The following is a 20,983-nucleotide window of genomic DNA, read 5'->3' as shown; positions in this document are numbered from 1 at the left end:
ATTATGGCTTTACAGCTGTATTCCATTTATATGCCCCAACGGTAGTCCAGTAGGCACTACTAACCCAACAGCCTCCCAGCAGAGGCTGCATATTGGAGGAAGAGCAGGAGCAAGAGGGTGGCTGGGAAGGCCAAATATCAACTGTACTGTATCAAGATGCAAAATGATAAAATAGTTAAGATTCTCTTATTTTTTGAAATAGTTAAGATTCTCTTATTTTTTTCTTAAACAATATTATTGAAAACAACTCTTTCATGTTCATCATTAAATGCAATTCGTTTTATAAAGTAACCCAAAATCAAATAGGAATGTAACCTACATTAATACGCCATACCTCCAGTAAAAGAAGGGGATGGGTGATAGCCAGGTCAGGAAGAAAACCGCTCGCAATGCGTGTTACTGACTGTAGAGGGCAGCATTATGATTCGCAACGTACAGCCTGTTGTAAACTCATTCGAAGAAGAAGAAGAAGAAGAAGAAGAAGAAGAAGAAGAAGAAGAAGAAGGCGAGAGTTTAACTTTACACACTTTTTTTTTTTTTTTTTTTTTACAACTCAAATCTTGGTGTTGTGGATTTCTGTCTCACGGCGATTAAGGTAAATTGAATTAGCCATACGGTGTGCGGTTATTTGACAGCCCGTAGAGGCAGCACGGAGAGGTCGGTAAGTAAACGTCAAAGTTCGTAAACAGATGCCCCGTTACGTGTTCACTGTTGGATGTAGCTAGGGACGATAACGTCACGCACTCCATAGAAAAATATGGCAATTTAATGTGACTTTTGTTTAGTAGAACATAAGTCTGTAGACTTTTGTTTAGTAGAACATACACATCTGGAGAACTTAGAACCTTTTCCGAATGTAACATTCGAATGTTATTCCGAATGTTATTTTACGTTCTAACGAATGTTCAATTTAAAAAAAGAACCCCGATTTCTAAATATTTTCAAATTTTAGGATAGGCTAGTTTGTCTGGCTACCCCGCATTGATATTGAAAATTTGGCCACCCTGTTCAACATTAGCTAACATTAGCAAAACACACCCACGCAGGAAGTAACGTTAGCGCTAACCGAGATTGACGCAGAGCTAATATAGCATTACAGTATATTTTGTTTCAATAAAGCATTCAATGGTGGAGTATTGACCATAAGACCACAACTATTTTTCAGCGTTATACAATGTCAGGGCCTCTGCCGACAAAAAAGAAAATATTGAAACGGACAAATCTTTAAAGGGAGTCAAGTCTACAACATTTGAATAGGACGCCCGAGCTAAGCCTCAGCTTGCTGTTGACTCAGTAATAGCTAGACCAAGTTAGCTAACATTAGCTGTTAATATGCCATATAACGGCAGGTTGACTTGCAAACTTGCTAAGTTAGGTTAGCTATTGTTCCCCTAGCCATGACTGGTCGCTATTTGTGGATACTTTGTCGAGATTCGACGTGTAAGTTAGTTTAGAGTGTAACACAAGCTAGCCAAATAACTTTAACCAGCTAACAGGCAGCTTGTTGAAGTTAAAACCCTAATGTTTATTTGCTAGCACCGCTATACCTCAGATAATAAAACAAATAATGCCTTTAATGTGGTACATAACGCTGTCACACTCAACGATATTCCGTTAAACTGAGCTAGTTCCACTTTAAGTGGGACCACTACCAAAATCTGGTAGATCAGCTGTTAATTTTAGTTAATTTCAAGATAAGTGAACTGCCTGCCATTGTAGATTTTGTCATAATTTGTCTTTTAACTCATTGATATGTACCCCCTCCCTACCCCTCAAGTTTCCTGCCCAGCCACATTCCATTTAATGGGAAGGGGAACTGAGGAAAAGATAACAGTGGGGTAGGTGGCTTCCACTCCATATTGTGAAACATGCCTTGAGCCACTAGGCACCCTGCTTTACCAGTTAAACAGTCTTTATCAACATTGACCTTTCCTGTGTAGCTCCATAGAGAATTTTTTAGCTCCAATTCAGGGCTCTGTGTTTTGCCAGGAATGATCTGGAGCAGTGAGAGGTTGTGGCGGCCTCATCAGTAGCTGTCACCACGGCGGGGGACCTTCGGACCTCGGTCTGCAGGGTGGTTATTTACCTCCAAAGGGACATGTCCGGGGACAGCTGCCTGTCCCAGCATCACACCCAGTCCGACTCCACCTCCCTAGCCCCTCCTCTGGCCTGTCCCAAGACCAAGACCAAGACCAAGACCTGCAGTTATCGAGGAGCGGTAGGCCTGGGCAACAAGTATGTCCGGCTCAACGTCGGCGGGACCCTGTTTTACACCACACTGCAAGTGCTGACCAGGCAGAACTCCATGCTGAAAGCCATGTTCAGCGGAAAGAAGGAAGTGTTCACTGATAAAGAAGGTAAGCCATCTCTGAACTGCAGACACAAGCTGACTGTTCTCATAAACTGTGCCTAAAATCCATTAGCATGGCATTGCAGGTTAAATTCAACACCACAACCTTTAACGTGTCATGACTGATTATCTGTGTACTTTTACAAAATGCATGACTTCACTGACGTATTTATGGCATATTTTGGTAAATGGTGCATGGACTGTATTTGAGTACAAGTACTTGTACTTGACTGACCACTCAAAGCCTTTCACATTACATATCACATTCACCCATATATCACACATTCATACACTGATGGCAGGTGCCAACTGCTCATCAGTCCAAAGAAACAAACTTATTCACACACCGAAGGCACAGCCCTCAGGAGCAATTTGGGGTTCAGTGTCTTGCCCAAGAACACTTTGACATGCAGCTGGGGGAAGCCGCTGACCTTCCAATTAGTGGACGGCCCACTCCATCCACTAATTGGAAGGTCAGCGGTTCGATCCACAGTATCGGCACCAGCGGCTTAGATGTACATATTCTCTACATGGTGTGTTGTTTCCGTTCAGGTTGGATCCTGATCGACCGTTGTGGGAAACACTTTGGCAGCGTCCTGTGCTACCTGCGTGAAGGCAAAGTCACCTTACCCAAAGGTCGTCAGGCTATCCAGGAGCTGCTGGCTGAGGCAAAGTATTACCTCGTCCAGGGCCTAGTGGAGCTTTGTCAAAACACCCTGCAGGTCAGTCGCACCCACACTGACTGATATTTAAAATATGGAGAAAAGAGGTTCTAGTATAAAGCCTTCTCTGGACAGTTTGTGTGTCAGCTGAAGAGTTCTGGTGGTTAGTTATTTTTATCTCAACATAATGCAAAATGTATCCACCAGCCCTCGTCAGCAACATTCTCCAAATAATCAGGTAGAAATTTCAGGTTAAATGACCTACTGTGTTTACAGTTACCTTTTGACATCAGTTTTTTTTCTAGTCTAGTTTTACATCTGGTGTTGCGCGCTATCACCAACTTGTGCTTTCTACATCTGGGTTATGAGGCCTATATAATCAGTGTCAGGGTAAAGCAGCAACAGATTGTACATTAGATAGGAAAGGATACATTTAGTTGAATCACCCTAATAAAATATAAAATGAGTTATTTAAACAACTGGTATCAAAGGAAAAACACGTTGTCTGTGATCTTATCTTAGATCACAAGCATCCAGTGACTCTGTAAGGAATTCAGGCAAGTTACTGTAGTAGTAGTAGTAGTAGTAGTGTATTCATTTATTAGTAACATTCTTCAAAATAAGTAAAAAACAAAAACAAAACACTACTAAGAAAACGCATTTGCAGGCAATACAAATTGACACCTGTTTTGCAAGAAATCGCTGCAATGAATCCAAAAAAACCTTGTTCTAAAGGCCAAAAAGCTCAGTGACAAAGAATACTCCAAAACCAAAGTGGACATTGGTGCAGCATTTCAAAAGTAATTGGGTGTTAAGGACAAAGCAAAACATCACTACAGGTTCAGCCTTTACGTTTCATGGCCCTTTTCAAATGAATGGTCCAAGAAAGTAAGGAGTCCCGGGAACCAACTAAATCAAGAATTAAAAGTCCCTAATGCGCATTTCTCTTAGCTTTTCCACTGTATCTGAGGAACTGTTGTTTGAGATAAATTGTTTGCACTTAACACCACAACACAGTCAGTGAGTTGTTCTTTGTATTTTACTGCTGTGCAGCTGTTTGACATTTGAATGGATGTTGGAAAGGAGACACTAATCTGCTGAGTGTTCTCTGGGTATATTTCAGTTTTAGCACTGTATGTAACTACAGTGAATCAGTTTCTTGTTCTTTCTCTCATTTCCCCTGTTTCTTATCTCTCTTTTATTTTGCTCCATCTTAGGCTGGTTAAGAAGTTTGTTGCATAGCTTTGTTTTAAACATCGACATCACACAATATCCCATCCCAATCCCTGATACTGATACTTGTGACAGCCAGTGTTTGCTTTTAGCCTTTATAAATGCTGTACACATGCTGTAGCAGTCTGGAGCCTTGTTTGATTCATCAGCAATGTTCAGCATTGCAAACTCCACCTTCATAATTCCCATCAGAAAACACTAGCTTGGAAGCAGGGATTTTTGGGAGAGGCACGAATTATGGCCCAGGAGGCAAAACTGGAACTTAACTTTCATTAAGTTCCTGAGTTCTTAAACAGGTTCGAGGCATATGACAAAATATTATACTGTGAGAGGTTAGAGATTTGTCAACCAGCAAAAAAAAAAATGTTCTGTTTCTACAGAGATAGCTATCCATACCTCTGGTTCTTTGAAGCCATTGGTGGCAGTATCACAAATCAGTGACTAGGACTGCTTTCAGGCAATATTGGATTTACAGGGGTTTTGCATCAGTATGATGAATTTGCCAGGTATTTAATTCACTGGATTAGCCAAAAAAGAATCCCAACTGGTTATTAGCCATGCTAGTGGCATGGCTCTAGGGATGGTAGTGTTGGATGGATTGCCATACAATTTTGTACAGATATTCACGGTTTCCAAAAAATCCTACAGACCTTGGTGATCCGCTGACTTTTCCGCTAGCGCCACCAGCAGGTCAACGTTTTTACTTCCCAGTGAAATATCTCAACATCTACAAGGTACTGTAGACTGGCACAAATACAGATTTCGGTAGAGACAATTTATCCAAAAAACTTTGATTCCCTGACTTTCCATTTAGCGCCATCATCTGGGAAAAAATGTCATTTGTCCAATAAGTTGGTTTATGACCAAATACCTCCAAAACGACTGACATTCCCATCCGCCTCAGCTGTACTATGTAGTGCTAATTAGCAAATGTTAGCATGCTAACTTGCTAAAGTAAGATGGTGACCATACTTTTCACAAGGATATAAAATAAAATACCATGTACCATGATAGAGGATTTTATCCATTATATATTCTGGTTCTCAGTACTTTGCCTGTCTGTGTGTTTGCTGCAGTAGTGAGTTCTTTTCAGTTCTACAACAGAGCCTCTCAGAGGCACAGATTTAATTTGCTGTGGACCATAGTGTATATTTATGCCTCTGGGCTATGGCAGCAATACAGTTTGCTGCACCATCTGTGCAAGACAAGTGTCAGTGGGTATGCATCATACTGACAGATGTTCACAGGAATGTCTGCCGGGCTGCCAAGGTTTACACATCCTTTGGTTTCCAGGGGGACAGATTGCGAGGCAGCAAGTCATTGAATTCTAAGCTCACTGGCTGTCATTCATTCATCATCATGTCCAGTAGTTTATGAATGAACAGCACACAACCTGCCTCCTCTGAGGTCCACTACATACTCTGTGTATGCTGCATTCTCCAAACCTATCTTGTCTCAAAATGACGTACCTGTCAACCTAACTGCTTTGGAAATGCATAGGAAGAAGGGTGAACCAAGCTGTACCAAGGGGTGTAATGATGCTGCACGTTACTCTGCCTTGTTTCTTCACCCTCGTTTCTCTTTGCATTTGGCTGGTTTAAACCGACCTCACTGATGGATGCACATTTTGTTAGTAACATTTGCCCATTTCTAAACAAGAGTAAAGATTAAAATCTGTTTATGGTCTTATTTAAATGTGACTTTTACAAATTTTAAAACGTTATATCTGGCCTAAAGACAGTGGGTATCTGGGGTAACTAAAACTACCCACAATATCTCTAACTCCCAGTGTTTGTTGGTTTGTGATTTACAGGGAAATAAAGAGCAACCCCTGTGTGTTATACCTGTGGTCACCTCCAGTAAGGAAGAGGAGAGGCTCATCCAGTCTTCCACCAAGGTAAACACAGACCATGACTGTATTGTGATTGGTATTATGAATCTGGAATTATCAAATTTGATTTGATTGATTTGTTGTTGTTGGGTTTTTTTTGTTTGTTTGTTTGTTTGTTTGTTTTTTAACTGCATCTCGCCAAGTTAGATCCTGCCCCAGTGCTGTTACAACCAGAAACATACCTGTAAAACAGCATCAAAGTGCTCTTGTAATTGGTCTTTTCGTGGGATTCGTTGTTGATAATTAAAAGATAAAATGATATTATATATAATGCCATATCCTTTTAATCTCATTTAGCAGCTATTCAAAGAAAACATCTGCTTAGTGTTTCATGTGAATGGAATTAAATATTCATAGGAACATTCATTTTCTGCTCTCTTGTTATAGTATTGCTGCCAAATGGATGATGCCTACTTGAAGTGAATTCATAGTTGATACATTTTGATTTTAAAGCAATGAAATTCATTTTTTTCCTCTGTTAGCCTGTGGTAAAGCTGGTGTACAACAGAAGCAATAACAAGTACTCCTACACCAGGTAAGAAAGCCTTCCTCCAGAGGTCCTACTGCTGCCAACATTACAAAGATAATTGATTAATTTCTTCTTCAAAGTACTCAGTGAGGGAAGCACTGATTTTGGAGCTAATAAAGCAATGAGCCACAGGCCACAGAGTGGACATACATCCGTTTGCTTTTGTCTCGACAGTAACTCAGATGACAACCTGTTGAAGAACATCGAGCTGTTCGACAGGCTGTCTCTTAGCTTCAACGGTCGCGTCCTCTTCATCAGAGATGTGATTGGAGACGAAATCTGCTGCTGGTCCTTTTACGGTCAGGGTCGCAAGCTGGCTGAGGTCTGCTGCACCTCCATCGTCTATGCCACAGAGAAGAAGCAGACCAAGGTGAGGATGAGATAGGCCGCGTTCAGACCGACTTCAGCTCTCTGTGAAAAAACTCGGCCCTCTCATTCATTTGAATGGAGCCAGTCCGGCGGCACGGCGGGGGGGGCCTACGCAGAGGGCTCCGGGAAAACAATGCAGGGTCATCCGGCAAAAAGGTTGAACAAGGCTAAACTTTTTCTGCAGCGGAATGTCATCTGGCAAGGAGCTGCACATTCCTAGATAGATGACTTTATGTGAACGCTGTATTTCTACTGTTTTACCTTGCGATCGTCTCAACGAAAGATAAAATAGTTGCCGTTGTGATGAATTGTGTCTGTGAGTATCACAAACTGTTGTGCAGTGTTTTGGCATCCGATTAGCCTTTTAAATGCATTAATCTGTTACTCCAACCAGACTTCCTGGATTGTATTCCATTGTCTCACAGGTATTTTAAACAACGCGCCCTCTCCAATGCACTCCCCTGCGGTTTTAATGCAGGGCTGTCTTTGGTCTGATTCCCCACCTATGTCACAACTGCTGTTTTTGAAAAGGAAAAGGAGAAATCTTGTACCTAACTGAGGGGAGGGCTTCTTGAAACTTGGTTTCCTCGGCTAGATTTCTCCTGGAAAAAGCAGATTTCCTGGCCATGTATACGGGTAACCGGGTTTCTAACCTGCTTTTTACATGCACCCATGCGCATGACAAGGACTTCAGCAGAAGTCGAGCAGCAGAGCAGTAGGATAAAAGGAAAGATCTTTTAAGTGTATCAATACTTCCTCGTGTTCGAAATAATGTCATCCAAAGTCTGACTAAACCTGAAACTGACACAAAGTAGCCTCTAAAAGACTAAATTAGTCTTGCCTGCACAAAAATGTTCCTTAATAAATCACCATCAACTTGAAAATGTGCACACTACACAATATCCCGCCCACTACACTCCCACAATTAACCATGAATGGTCAATACAAAATCCTTATGATATTGATGTACATATTTTTCTTGCAGAGAACAGCAGCAGTATTAAAATAAAATATTTCAGGATTGTCCTGTTAGTTGCTAGTTTAGTAGACCGCACTAACAGCTGCAATCAGTCTCTTTAAACATGGAGATGGATGCAACAACACACCAGTAAATAATAAATAAATAAAATGTGCAGAAATGATAGTGTTGTTACCTTTCATCACGGGTTGGTGGGAGATGGTAAGCTGTGTGGTTTTAGGGACTAAGATCTGTCCAGAAAAAGGGGGCACTGCAGTGACCAAACCAATGAAGTGTTATGACAGACAGCACTTACAAAGTAGTAGCATGCTGTAGGTACAGAAATTACTCTTAGCAACGCAAGAGAGTGTTAAGGTCTCTTTTTGTAAGCTGGATCCTTGGTCGTGTGCAGTCTTTTGTACAAAATCAATAGTGACAGACAATGTGGATGTGACATTTTTGTGTATTAATGTCCACTAGCAATTGCACTGTAATTTTTCTGTGCCACCAGTTACTGTGCATGGCCTGCAGGCATGAGTGAAGCATGGAACATACAATTTTGACCTGTAAATTGTCATGTATGTTCAATATATTTATTCACAATAGAGAAACAGTTGGTATCTGTGTCTTCCTACCTCAGGTGGAGTTTCCCGAAGCCCGCATCTATGAGGAGACTCTGAACACCTTGCTTTACGAGACGATGCCGCTGCCCGACAACTACCTGCTGGAGGCCACGCGTCGGAGCTACACTAACTGCGGCTCTCACAGCGAGGAGGAGGAGGGGCCCGGAGGAGCGGAGCTTCGCGAGCGTGTCCGGCGAATCCACGTCAAGAGGTACAGCACGTACGACGACCGGCCACTGGGACACTGAGACTGAAACCACAAACCGCTGGACAGATTTCAGCTTTTCACATTAATGATGAACATTCAAACGTGAAATCTGTTGATGCTCATATGTTTCTCTTTTGAATTGTTTTATTATCTTACTTTCTTTACCACTTTCTAAGAAGTCCATATTGTGGCCTTGATGTAATTGCATCTGACTTTTTACTCTAGATAGTTGTGGTGTTGTCTACTCTGTCCTTCATAATTTATGAATTATTATCAGGAGTCTGAGTAACTACTTCAAATATCAAGAGAACTGTAGGGTTTTTTTATTAAATGTAGATTAGTAGTGGAGGAAAAATCACTAATATGCACTACAATCATAGCACTTACACTCTGAATCAGCAGGAGAGCATGTCTTATATTTATAAATTGTATTTTTCACATACACATTTACAGCAGCCTGTTTGCCAAAGATGAACCTGTTTTAGTTTTTCCAATTAGTATGCCTCTAAGGTGTTTTAATGCAGTTTACCATAATGCCTTTTTTCCAGTTGTGAAGATAAAAGTTGTTATTCAGCCATTTTTTTTGTCTTTGTTATGTTTTTAGTAGGCAGGCATATTTATAAAATCTACAGTTTGAACTCAACTATCAGCAGACAGAAAGGAATGCTCTTCCATACAGGTAAGTGTTCCGGTTCTTGTTGGCTTGTTGGCAAAGAACCAGTGATGCCTCATCTCATGTTGCCTTCTGTTGAAAGTTGTAATCTTTCAAATATACACTCCTGGTTGATTGGGTGACATGCGTGGTTACCGGTGGTAACAGTAAGTGCGGTTTAATTTTACAGGTCCCAGAATTCTGGAGGCGGCGAACACTCAGTTACTTTGACAGAAATACAATAGAAGAGCATCTGGTTTATCTGTTTACAGTGAACCAACCCGATTCATGTTGTTTTAATAAAGAAGTTAGTCAATAATCAGCCTTTTTCCATCATGCCATGAACACACACGGCGCAGGTAGTTTTCCACCCAACAGCAGGGCACAGTGCTTTACCTGGCTGAGGAGTTGGAGGCGTGCAGCCTGTCTCCTGCAGCTCTTCATCGAACAGCTCGCTGTGGCTGCTCCTGACTGTTCCGTTACGCCCTGCAAAATTTATAAGTGATCCACTGACGACAAATTCCAGAAAAATGTCTTGTTTTGTAGATGCGTTTTTGATGAACGACATTTTTGATTTCATAAAAATCTTTTAGGATTATAACTTTAACACACAGAAAACACTGACGCTGACAACATGCACGTGCATGCTGTGCCTGCATAAGATGCAGCTAGTGGACTGTCAGCCTGTAGTCTTTTGCTTATGGGAGATTTAAAGGAAAAGGGAAGGCCAAAAAAAATAAGCAACTGCACTATGGGTTAAATCACTTACTCACTATGCTGAGCTGTCACTCAGACAGTTCTTTTGGCTGCCTCCAACACCAGTTCAACGTCCTGAACAGCGGCTCGTAACGGCTGATCATTTCCCATAGTCAGACGGAAACAGAAATAATTCATTCTAAATAAGTTGGTTTTCACAGCTGAACAATAGACTAAAGGTCAAACAATTGAACCATTAATTGACTAACTCTTTTGATAATCAATTATTTGTCTTTTTTTTTTTAAGCAAAAATGGCAACTAAACACAACTAAAAAGCTGGTTCCAGCTGCTTCTCTCTGTCTTACATGATAATAAACTGAGTGTTTTTGGGTTTCAGACTGTTGGTGAGACAAAACAAGCAATTTTAAGTTGTTCCCTCGGAGTTGTGATTAGCATTTTCCACTATTTTTCAATACAAATGATTTGAATTAACAGCATGTAAATTGCATTTCCATGCTGTTAATTCATCTGGGTATTGTTTGCTTACTGCAGTAACCTGGGCCTGGATCATGGAGCCAGATTAGGGTCAGCCAGCTTTTGGGCTTTTTGATATCCCCTTTAACCAGGGTAGATCATCATGGTTACCCACAGTATGTTGCTGCTCCAACAAATCAACTTCCTGGAAATTGAAGTCATCTGTCATGATAATTTTATCAGACATATGAGAAATGTTTGTAGTACAATTTGTCCACTCTGGTTTCAAAACAAGGCTTGGAGGCTTGCTCTGAGAAGACTCCTTCTCACTTATTGGTATTCCATCTCTGCGGTCAATACACCCATGGGTAACCAGCTCAGTGACACTCCAGGCATCACCACTGTCACTTAAGGAGAGTCTGACTGAGGCAAACTCACTTGTTGATACATGCAACTGATTTCTTACACAGCATTAAACTCAATCTACCCTTCTAACACTAAACCCAGTCTTAAATCCTGAGATTAAGTGTTAGCCCATGTACCTGAAAACCAGAACTACTCAGAAGGTTTCGTGGTTGAAAGAAAAGGACGTCACACGCTCACAATGCTTTCTGTGGCACATAAGCTTGGACATTTAATTTGTCTTTGATTGACAGTGGTCTGGCAACCTGCCATGGAAACAAGGCCACGACTGTCATCACATCTTGATTTAAATTTAGCTAAAGCCCGACTGGTGCATAGAAGTACGTTATCCCCCTGAGCCCCGACCCCCTCAAGCCAGTGAAAAGAGCACACACACAAAACAGTGCAGGAATAAATCTCTCATGTCGAATAACCAAGTGTTCTAACTTTGTCATTCATAGTAAGGAGCTGCTTAAAAAAAAAACAGGATTTTTAGGGCCTTTAAAGTTAAATACGAAGCAATATGCAGACTTGTTAGGGAAAGCTTTACCGATAACATGGCTTCTGATGGTTGCATGTGCACCCTCTGCCCACATGGAGGCACAAGCAGGAGGTTGAATGACAGGGACTATGTGACGTCATCTATTTTGCAGCAGGCCAACCTGGCACCAGCACTGAGAATGGTCAACTTGTGCTTCAGAAAGCTCTATTTTTAGAATGCTTTTGGATCAGCTGCAGGCTCTCTCTCTCTCTCTCTCTCTCTCTCTCTCTCTCTCTCTCTCTCTCTCTCTCTGTCTGTGTGTTTCATGTTCTTACATCACAGTGGGGACTTGTGTCACCCTGGGGACAAAGATTGAGGTCCCCACGGGTAGAGACTGCTTTTTGAGGGTTAAGACTTGGTTTTCGGGTGCAGGTTACAGTTAGGGTTAGGGTAAGGGTTAAGATTAGGCATTTAGTTGTGATGGTTAGGGTAAGAGGCTGGGGAAAGCATTATGTCAATGACTGTCCCCCATGGGGATAGTGAAACAAACGTGTGTGTGTGCTGCTGCTATTGTGAATGAATTATCTCATTAGCTGCATTACATGTTTCCTCCACTGGAGTCCCATATCTATGCACCGAAGAGCTGTCTGCTCAAGATATATAAACCTGAGTGAATTATTACAACCAGCATGCAATTACAAACCCAAACCTCTCCGAACCATTTGCCAGCATTTCACGTCTTTCACGAGAGAGCAGCCCCGCTGTAACGCTCTCCTGCCCAGGAGAGAAAAAAGAAAGATGCTAAAAATAAGTTGGAGGCTCTACAGGTTGGTGTGTTGGATGCTGGGAGGCTGCAGGCTGCAGGGCGGGGCGGGGCTGGATGCTGGGAGGCTCTGTGATCTCCAATGATTTTTTTTTTGTGTGTGTGTGTGTGTTCTCCTCCATTGACAGTATAGTGGGGAAGGCGGGTCCTCTGACGTCACCGCCAAGCTGCTCGGCTGCGTCAGAGTCCAGCTGAGCGAAGGAAGAAGGAAACGGGGAATAAAAAGGAAAGAGGCTGTGCAGGGCCGGGGAGAGCGGGCGGACAGTGTCAGTGAGACAGGCCTGTGTCGTGCACACCGCGGACGGACGGACAGACATGGAGGGCTCCACGGAGGAAGACTACAAAGAGAAACTATTATGGAACGTCAAACGAGAGGTATTGTTTGACGGCTCCACGTTTATATTTTTACTGTATTATTTAATGTCATTATTCACTTCAGCATCACGACAGGAGGCTTGGAAATGTTGCATTAACATTCAGCTTGTTTACGTGTTGTGTTGGACTGAATTCTGTTAAGTTTGATAACGCAAGTTTACCAAAGGGATGCTGAATAAATGGACCTAGCTCAGCTGTACTGGTTTCAGGCTTTGGAACATTAACGTGTCTGTTTGTCCACACGTGAAAGGATCAGTCATGCTCCCTAACGTTATTTGATAGAGGAACAGGAATATTTCTGCATAATTGTATGGACTTAAATCCTATGTGTGGTCTTCTAATGAGTGTAAACTGAGTGAAGGTATTTTAATCTGCTATGGTGTTGCTGTAATACCTTTTTTTATAATATTCTTACAATACAAAAGTTTAAATTGACCATCTCTTACCTTAAATGTATTTTGTATCATCTCCTCCATATCCAATACTGTTTATTATAAAACTGCAATTTTTCATATCCAAGCATCCATTAATAAGCCAGCCCTGCAGGCAGAAAGCCATGGATAAAGCCTCTGTCTTAAGTGTTATGGCAAGGCATCTTTTCTGTACAGGTTGTATTGCTGTCTGTCTCCAACAGTGCTACAGGCTTTTTGTTCCTGGTGATGAATGTCTCACATCTCTCCAGCGAGGAATAAATCATTACTCCCTTAACCTCTCTACCCACTCCCATTGTAATCCTCATGCTGCCTTCACCGAAAGTCACAACTAGAAAGATTTCCCTGCACTGCAAATGTCAGTGTAAAAGCCAGCTGATTGTGAGACTGAATGTGACAAGGTGTGGCTCACTGCCTGTACGGCAGTCTGAGTGAGCGTAAATGTGAGCATGTATATCTTCTATCATTATAACGGAGAGGAAAGGTCAAGCTAAAAATATCTGAAACCGAAAAGAAAAACAAGACCTTTTTTATAATCAGTTTTCTCTGCGCTGTGTGAGGTGCAAAAGCGTCACATTTGCCAACTGATACCTCATCAGTTCTCACTCATTGCTTCACTTTAACCACATAATTGAGTTAATGTAATCAGGATTTCATGTTTGGTGGCAAATTATATCAGATGCATTTGCCATAGCGTGCGCTTTAGTGAACTGATACCACTGCAGCTGATGTAAAAATTCAGTCATCTGAAGGTAGACAAAAATACATACCAACACTTCAAAAGTGCACTTTAAGGGGACAACATTGCTATTGTAATCACTGCTCCAAAGGTGGTTTTAGAAAGCTTAACTCACTGTGGTCTACGCTTCATATCAGTGATACAGCTCTTGTTCAGCCTGTGTCTTCTGTTCCTTTAGGTTGCTGCAGTTTGTCTGTGTTTGGCGTATGTCTTCCTCTTGCAATTTTAAATAATTTTGGTGTTTTTCCACGGATGCACGTGCAGTTTAATCTTCGGAGTCTTTGGAGCCTATTCAGTATTCTTCATGCTGTTGTTTTACTTGTAGTGAGAGTCAGCTGTGATATCACTTAATTAACTCAGTACAGTCCTTACGGTTCAAATGTGAAAGCCACAGGAAACAACAAAATGTGCCTAAATGTTGCGTTATTTGCCAAGTCCAAGTCAAAACCGCCATGCGACTGAGACAAGTCCAAGTCAAGGCATCAAAACAGAGAAAAGTCAGAGTCACAACACCCATGAGACACAGACAAGTCCGCATAATATTAAAAAGTGTCCTGAGACAGAGACCGGACAGAGTATTACCGCCCTTTTACTTGCTGGAACAGACCAGGGATTATACTAGAGGCATTTATTGCCTCAGAGCTGTGCAGCAGTTGTCAGAAGTCCCAAAATGTCTAATCTGCCGGAAGTAACATTTTCATTCACTTCTGTCATGTTTCGAGCCAGCTCAATATTCATTTACAAAAACTACACCGTACTTCACTGTGAGGATTCAGTTTGAATATCTAGGCTAAATACTTTTCTGTCCTCCTCCAGCCATCCCACAGTCTCACACACAAGTTTGGGTCTTTAAATAATTGAAACCTCACAACATCTGTAAGGCTGAAAATAGCTTCAGTTATCAGGATGTCTGCAGGCGGCGGGGATCTGTGTCTCCTAGACACAGACCATCAGGGAAATAAGGAGGAACATTGCAGTCTTGGGTCACTGGGCCATTCGAAGCCGTGTGTTGACGCTCCGAGCTGCATCTTCAAACACACGTCTGGTCATTATGACATTGTGTTGGCAGCATAAATTCTTAATGTTTCCTGGTTGTTAACATTTAAAGAAAACTACTTTGAGTGTCAGCAGGATGTTCTGTAGGTGTAATACAATTTTCCCATTAGTTTCACATGTTTTCTCTACTTCTATTGTTCAAAAGCTTTAGATACATTATAACATCCGAGTTAGAGCTTTGTTCAAGATCACAACACTGACCAGTCCACTTGGTATAATATAGAATACAGTGTGTATTTGGAACTTAGCAGTTATGGCCGGTCTTTATACAAATAGATGTTGTGATACCTTGCCATAATTCTATTAAGAACGGTTGAAGCTCAGATTGTGGTTTTTGGAGACACTAAAATGTGACTATTTTCTGTATATCCGGTAAGCCCAGAACCAATGTAGCTCATTGGGTTTTGAGATCAGTTTGCCCTAACATGAAGGAATTGCTGTTGCTTCAGAACCTTATTGATCTGTTGTCCAAAAATGCAACATTTTGCCCACTTTTGTTCAGGTAGCAGATAGTTATTGTATTCTCTGTGTGTATCCAGTATAAAAATCAATGGTGTGATTTTTCCACAGTTCATCCATGTGATGCTAGTCAATGCCTTCTGACATTTAAAAGCATAGCAAACTGGAGAGAGACTGGTTTGAACAAAGCTCACTAGCTCCCTGTCACTTTAAGCGACACTCCACTATCTCAGTATTGCTTGGCAACTGAAAGCTTTAGCTGCTCCCTAAGAAGTTAAATTGCATCAGTTGGCGATTAATATCACAGCAGTGAGACCGCCCTGTCAGGTGGTGACTTGTACTGAAGCAAAAAGTGCCTTTCTGTATTCACCTGCCACCATCAGGATCCTTTTTATTCTTGTGATACAGAGGTGCTCTATTTCGACGATGATTAAAGCAGCAATCAATGCTAATATGCACAAGAAGTGTACCTTCTGTCCTCAAGAAATTCTGAAACTGTAGGTGTTCTACTGGAAAAAGAGTATCCCATTCTCACGTATTGACAATTTATTTCCCCAAAGAATAGTATGGTGGCCAGTCATAGAGCTTCTCCAACAGGCAGTGACAAATCAGAATTAAAAAGTAAAATCAGAGAGCACAGTCTGGAAGAGTTATTACTTATTGCAGTTTTAAAGATATGAAAGTTTTAGAATCTTCTATTTTACTCATACCTCTTTTATCCTGTATTTGTTTTAGTGCAAAGTTTATTTAACAATGTGAATCCCTCAGTTATTTTAACTGTATGAGTGTCAGATGCCCAAAGCTCTATGACAAATGTGATCATGACAGATGCCTGGGAGAGTGCAGGGACCACGGTGATCCTGGTGTCAGAGCTACCGTTTGTAAAACTGACAGGATGGAATTGAAATGACAGGATGCAAGGACAGGCTCATAGTTCCTGAAAATCACTGTCCCATTTATTTAGAATAGCGGCAGAGACAAAGGTGGAAGCAAATACATTACTGTGAAGATCTAGTGAAAGTTGCATTTACTGCCCTTTTTATCATAGCTCTCTGTGGGCCGACTCCAAATTAACAGCAAAATAATCCATCCACAGGATCGTACTGTTTTTCAAAGGCATAGCACTATTATTTTTGGCAGCATTAATAGCGCTTTAAAAAAAAAAAAAGAAGCTTTTTTTTCCCCCACAGTTACAGTTCTGGTTAAACCAGACCAAGACTCTACAGCCACCAGAGTCTCTATGTGGCTGCAATGCTCACTGTAATGAAAAAAACAAATTGTAATATGGATAAAAAAAAAAAAAATTCCAAAGCTTGTTTTTGATCCTCAGTAATCGTGGTGAAGTAAATGTAAATGCTATTGTGGTTGGTAAGGTAGTGGTCATCATGCTAACATGTTCATAATAACAGTGACTACGTTTACAAACACAAAATATTCCGGTTTTTGACCTTATTCCGAAAAAGACAATATTCCTACTAAGCTGTTTCCATGGCTAATGACAATGATTCCCGTTTACATGCAGCCGTGCATACTCCGATTAATGTAATGCCGTACGTCCTACGGCTACGCCAAAAATCTTTCCAAAAACCTGTCTTTCATAATGTTTAAAAGTAGGTGTGTTTCTCCTTCCGACCAGAAATGTGGGATTTTCTTCTGTGCGTGCTACATTCGGAATAAGACCTAATTCGGAATATCCAAACAGAATAGGCTGTTTACGTGACCGGTATCAAATTCGGAATTTTGTCATATTTGGAATAATAGTGGAAAATTATGCATGTAAACGTAGTCAGTGTTAACATGCTCATGTTTGTATATATCACCAGTTTAGTTTAGCCTGTTTGTGTGCAAACATTTGCCAATGGGCACTAAACCCAAAGTACAGCTGAGGCTGGTGGGAATGTCGTGGGTTTTGCTGAAATTTGGTCAACGTATTTTGATGAACTGAAATTTTGACCTGATGGTGGCGCTAGATGAATCATCAGGGAATCACCGAACTCATTCGCAGTCATCCTCTGAGGATTCTGAACGTCTGTAGAACATTTCATGGCAATTCGTTTAGTAATGTCGAGATATTTCAGTCTGAACCAAAGTGGTGGACCAGTTGACTGACTGATCAATATTGCCATCCCTAGAGCCAAATTGTTAGCATGGCTAAAGCGATTTGAGGGTCACAAAGCCTATTCTGTATGAAATCCTGTTATTAATAATAATAATAATAATAATATAATAAAACTTTATTTATAGAGCACTTCGGGCAGGTTGTTCCAGAGCCTCGGGGCCCTAGTGGCAAAAGCTCTGTCCCCCTTAGTTTCCATTCATATTAAAGGGTTAGTTTCTCCAGATGACATCATACCATGAGCTTCGAATTAAAAAGGTTCTCTCTGTCTTTATTAATTACCATAATTGAGCAATCTTAAATTATAAACTTTGGATTCTACTTCATACTTGTCATTTAAAAAAAAAAAAAGAACATTTTTGTTTTAAATGATCTAATGTAATTATTTTTCGAAAATGGCATGGTTCCAACCTAGTGTTCTAAAGTAATACTCACAGCTGGAAGGCTACGTGCTTCAGCTGTTGCTGTTTTCTTATTGGAAAGTTAATCAAACAATTACAAAGAGAACACGAAAACCACAACGAGACAGAAAACAGCTTCAAAGAGACACAAAATAACCACAAAGAGAAGCAAAATGACTACAAATGACCCTACTTCTTTGTTTATAGCCATTTTGTTTCAGTCTGGGGGTCTCGCCTCTGTGTTTTTACATGTCTGCCCAGGGGCCCAATGTCTCGTATCTGTCCACGGTTTGTGTGAAGGCATACATGCTGTTGCACTTTGGTTGTACACAAAAGTTCAAAACCGTCGTCCCATCGTTTGAAGCATACTGCTGGGTTGCATTTTTTTTTTTTTGTAAATTGTGTTAATAATACATATTTAATTCTGTTCTACCCATATTCTTGAGTTTTTATCAAATATGTAGCCTTACTTTTTATTTGAGGAATTTTGATTTAAGATTAACTTTTGTCTGTACATATTTTTCTTCCATTTTACAGCTACTCTGAGAAATAGAAAGTAGAAACTTGAAGATCAGTAACTCTATTCATGTCCAGTCAACGTCAATAGTCTGACCAGGGTGTTGGAAGGCACCGCCATAGGCTTCCATTTTCCTAATACCATTTCCTTTGTTTACTACAGTGAGCTGTCTTGGTTGCCCTACTGCAACTCGCAGCTAAACAGCATTAAGTTGCCTCTTCCCTGAAGAAATATTCTATCATTATGCAGCAGTGTTGGGTAACTTCTCCCTCAGACTGGCACCTCCTCCAGGACAGAATATTTTCTCCCTGCCTATTTTTATGACTGCTGCTCCAAGAGCCAGCTCTCTAAACTTGATATTTTGTACTCTGAGGTTAAATGTTAATTTGCGCTCGATTTTCTTGACGGGCAAAGTGGAGAAATTGATTCGACACAGGATATGGCACTTTTAAGGAGAGGAAATGATTGCAGGTTTGCAGTATCTGTAAATGTTAGGAGTTCAATTTTTGTGTGAAATCTGCAGCAGGTCAACAAGTGCATACAGGACAAGTAAAGACAGATTGATTCCACTAACTCGTCCTTCAGAATCTGCTGTCACCACAGCACCTCCTCCTCATCCACCAACCCTACTAGGGCATGAATAATTACCTCATTAATGACTGTGTCTCTGCTGTGACCTAACAATAGCTGATTAGGATGGAAGCATATTATATTGCAGCTCCTCAGACTAAGGGGAAGGAAAAGCACCACAGCACACAGAGACAGGAACGCCATAGCCTAAAGAAAATACACACAGCAATATTGTGACATTTTAACAAGAAATATTTCCACCTCGACTGTGATTGCTATGGTAAAAGACCATACCAGTGGTTTTGTATGTCTGAGCCCATATACAATCACTTAGAGCTGAAATGATTAGTTCATTAGTCGATTGACAGAAATGTATGTACGTACATACATACATACATACATACATACATATATTTGAAGCTGTCACCTTCGGATTCTGGATTTGTGATTTTTCACAAATTTCTAATTTAATATAATCAGCAGATTAATTGATAGTGGAATACATTTTTAGTTGTAGCCCTACAATCGATCACATCTATCTAACATCACAGGTAATCGTTTTGCAAACCAAGCTGCTGAGTGTTTAAAAATTTTAATGTACGTTTTCTACCATTTCAGGCAGCTATGGGTTTCCATTAATTTCCTTGTAATATGAAAATAAATCAGTAGTGCTAAAAACTTGCTGGAGTTGTGTAATCCACCACAGTGAACATCCAGTCTGCATTCATTTTGGTCACTGTTACTGCTGTAAACGCAGACTTAATATTAACTGTGATGTATTACACAACTCAAGCAAGTTTCAAGAGTGTGCTAATTGGTTTTCATACTATATCGAAATAAATGGAAACCACTGGTTGCCTGGAATGGTAGTAAAACAGTGTGCCAGCACCTACCTGTCCAACAGAAAACAGGCAGACTGCGGAGCACCTCGGAGAGCGTGCACGCCATGTACAAGGCTGAGTCCTTACCGCAGCGGCCCGGGTTCAAATCCAACCCGTGGCCTTTTGCTGCATGGCATCCCCCCGCTCTCTCTCCTACATTTCCTGTCTCTCTTCAGCTGTTCCTATCAAATAAAGGCAAAAAGCCCAAAAAATAATATTTTTAAAAAAAAAAAGAGAGAGAAAACATTTGGACTCTGCATCGTTCTTCATCCCCATCCTCTCCTACAGTGCTTGCCAGCAGGTGAAAGCCAACCCCAGATTCATTCTCGTTTTGGAACGAGCTTCAAGCTTTGTCCGCTTGGCATTTTGCAGTTTTCATAGCTTCCTCTTGGATGCATGCTTACGATCTGGCACCTGGCCACCCTTACATCCTGCGTGCTGTTATTGGCAGGGGGCTACACACCCACTGCCCAAAAGCTGATGCCCAGAAACGTCCCAAACACAACAAAATAAGAAAATACAGGCAGATGTATGTCTAAAACAACTTGGAAAATCTGCAGCCACAGTTTGTATATCTTTTATTTACTTTTCAGATAAAAGAGCATATGCACCATGCTTTAAAATTGTGCCAAAAATGCCAGGACATGTACTTAAAAATCATAAATGATGCTGTTGGTGATGTAATTGTAAATCCTCAGGTAGCTAGTTTACAAGCTGTCACCTTACAGCATGGCAAAATAGGCATAGCACTTGAAAGAGGGAACTACAGTATAAAGATGGAATACAAGCAATGCATTATCATGCTATGATGTTAAAGGCTTTAATGTTGTACTAGTTCTTTATTAGTTTGAAATGCAAGCTTGTTATCCACTTTTACTTATCACAAACCAAACAAGCTACCAAACTAGTGCTCTTTTCTTGGAACTTGCTCAGATTAAATTACTCACCTCAGGCAAGTGGGCGAGCCCAATTTACTGCCCTGATTGTAATCTTTCATGATTCCAAAATTGTGAGTACTGGCCTAGACAAACGACAAAAGGTCCGATTTAGTGAACAGTCTGTTGCACATTTCCTGTATTTCCCATA

The 20,983-nt window shown here is 40.9% G+C and overlaps 2 protein-coding genes across 7 annotated transcripts in view; both read left to right on the top strand.

The window, feature by feature from the left end:
• Positions 1-453: 453 nt before the first annotated feature.
• Positions 454-9,400, top strand: tnfaip1 (tumor necrosis factor, alpha-induced protein 1 (endothelial)). Of its 6 annotated transcripts, none has more exons than XM_044202528.1 (8): positions 454-595; positions 1,778-1,838; positions 1,990-2,357; positions 2,903-3,072; positions 6,059-6,142; positions 6,619-6,671; positions 6,840-7,035; positions 8,633-9,400. In XM_044202528.1, the coding sequence occupies exons 3-8, from the start codon at positions 2,099-2,101 to the stop codon at positions 8,861-8,863; spliced, it is 993 nt and encodes a 330-aa protein (XP_044058463.1). In that variant the 5' UTR covers positions 454-595; positions 1,778-1,838; positions 1,990-2,098; the 3' UTR covers positions 8,864-9,400. The 6 variants fall into 6 exon arrangements, with proteins under 6 accessions (XP_044058463.1, XP_044058466.1, XP_044058465.1 ...); XM_044202529.1 differs by having other exon boundaries at positions 519-661; XM_044202532.1 differs by lacking the exon at positions 454-595 and adding an exon at positions 683-1,440.
• Positions 9,387-20,983, top strand: part of sgsm2 (small G protein signaling modulator 2) — a 102,430-nt gene continuing 90,833 nt past the window's right edge. Inside the window, exons 1-2 of the mRNA XM_044202527.1 lie at positions 9,387-9,502; positions 12,481-12,727. Coding sequence (XP_044058462.1) covers positions 12,668-12,727 — 60 coding nt within the window. The 5' untranslated portion in view covers positions 9,387-9,502; positions 12,481-12,667. The remainder of the gene's footprint in view (positions 9,503-12,480; positions 12,728-20,983) is intronic.

This window comes from Siniperca chuatsi, linkage group LG7 (genome assembly GCF_020085105.1).
Source record: "Siniperca chuatsi isolate FFG_IHB_CAS linkage group LG7, ASM2008510v1, whole genome shotgun sequence".
Taxonomy (NCBI): Eukaryota; Metazoa; Chordata; class Actinopteri; order Centrarchiformes; family Sinipercidae; genus Siniperca; species Siniperca chuatsi.
Note: the sequence above shows the minus strand (reverse complement) of the source record. Positions and strands in the feature narration are given on the sequence as shown.

Bases quoted from the DNA above. Each gene is read 5' to 3' on its own strand.
- tnfaip1 (XM_044202528.1), top strand. From the start codon at position 2,099: ATGTCCGGGGACAGCTGCCTGTCCCAGCATCACACCCAGTCCGACTCC. The intron at 2,358-2,902 runs GTAAGCCATCTC...GTTTCCGTTCAG, and splicing joins AGTGTTCACTGATAAAGAAG to GTTGGATCCTGATCGACCGT. The intron at 7,036-8,632 runs GTGAGGATGAGA...TTCCTACCTCAG, and splicing joins CAGAGAAGAAGCAGACCAAG to GTGGAGTTTCCCGAAGCCCG.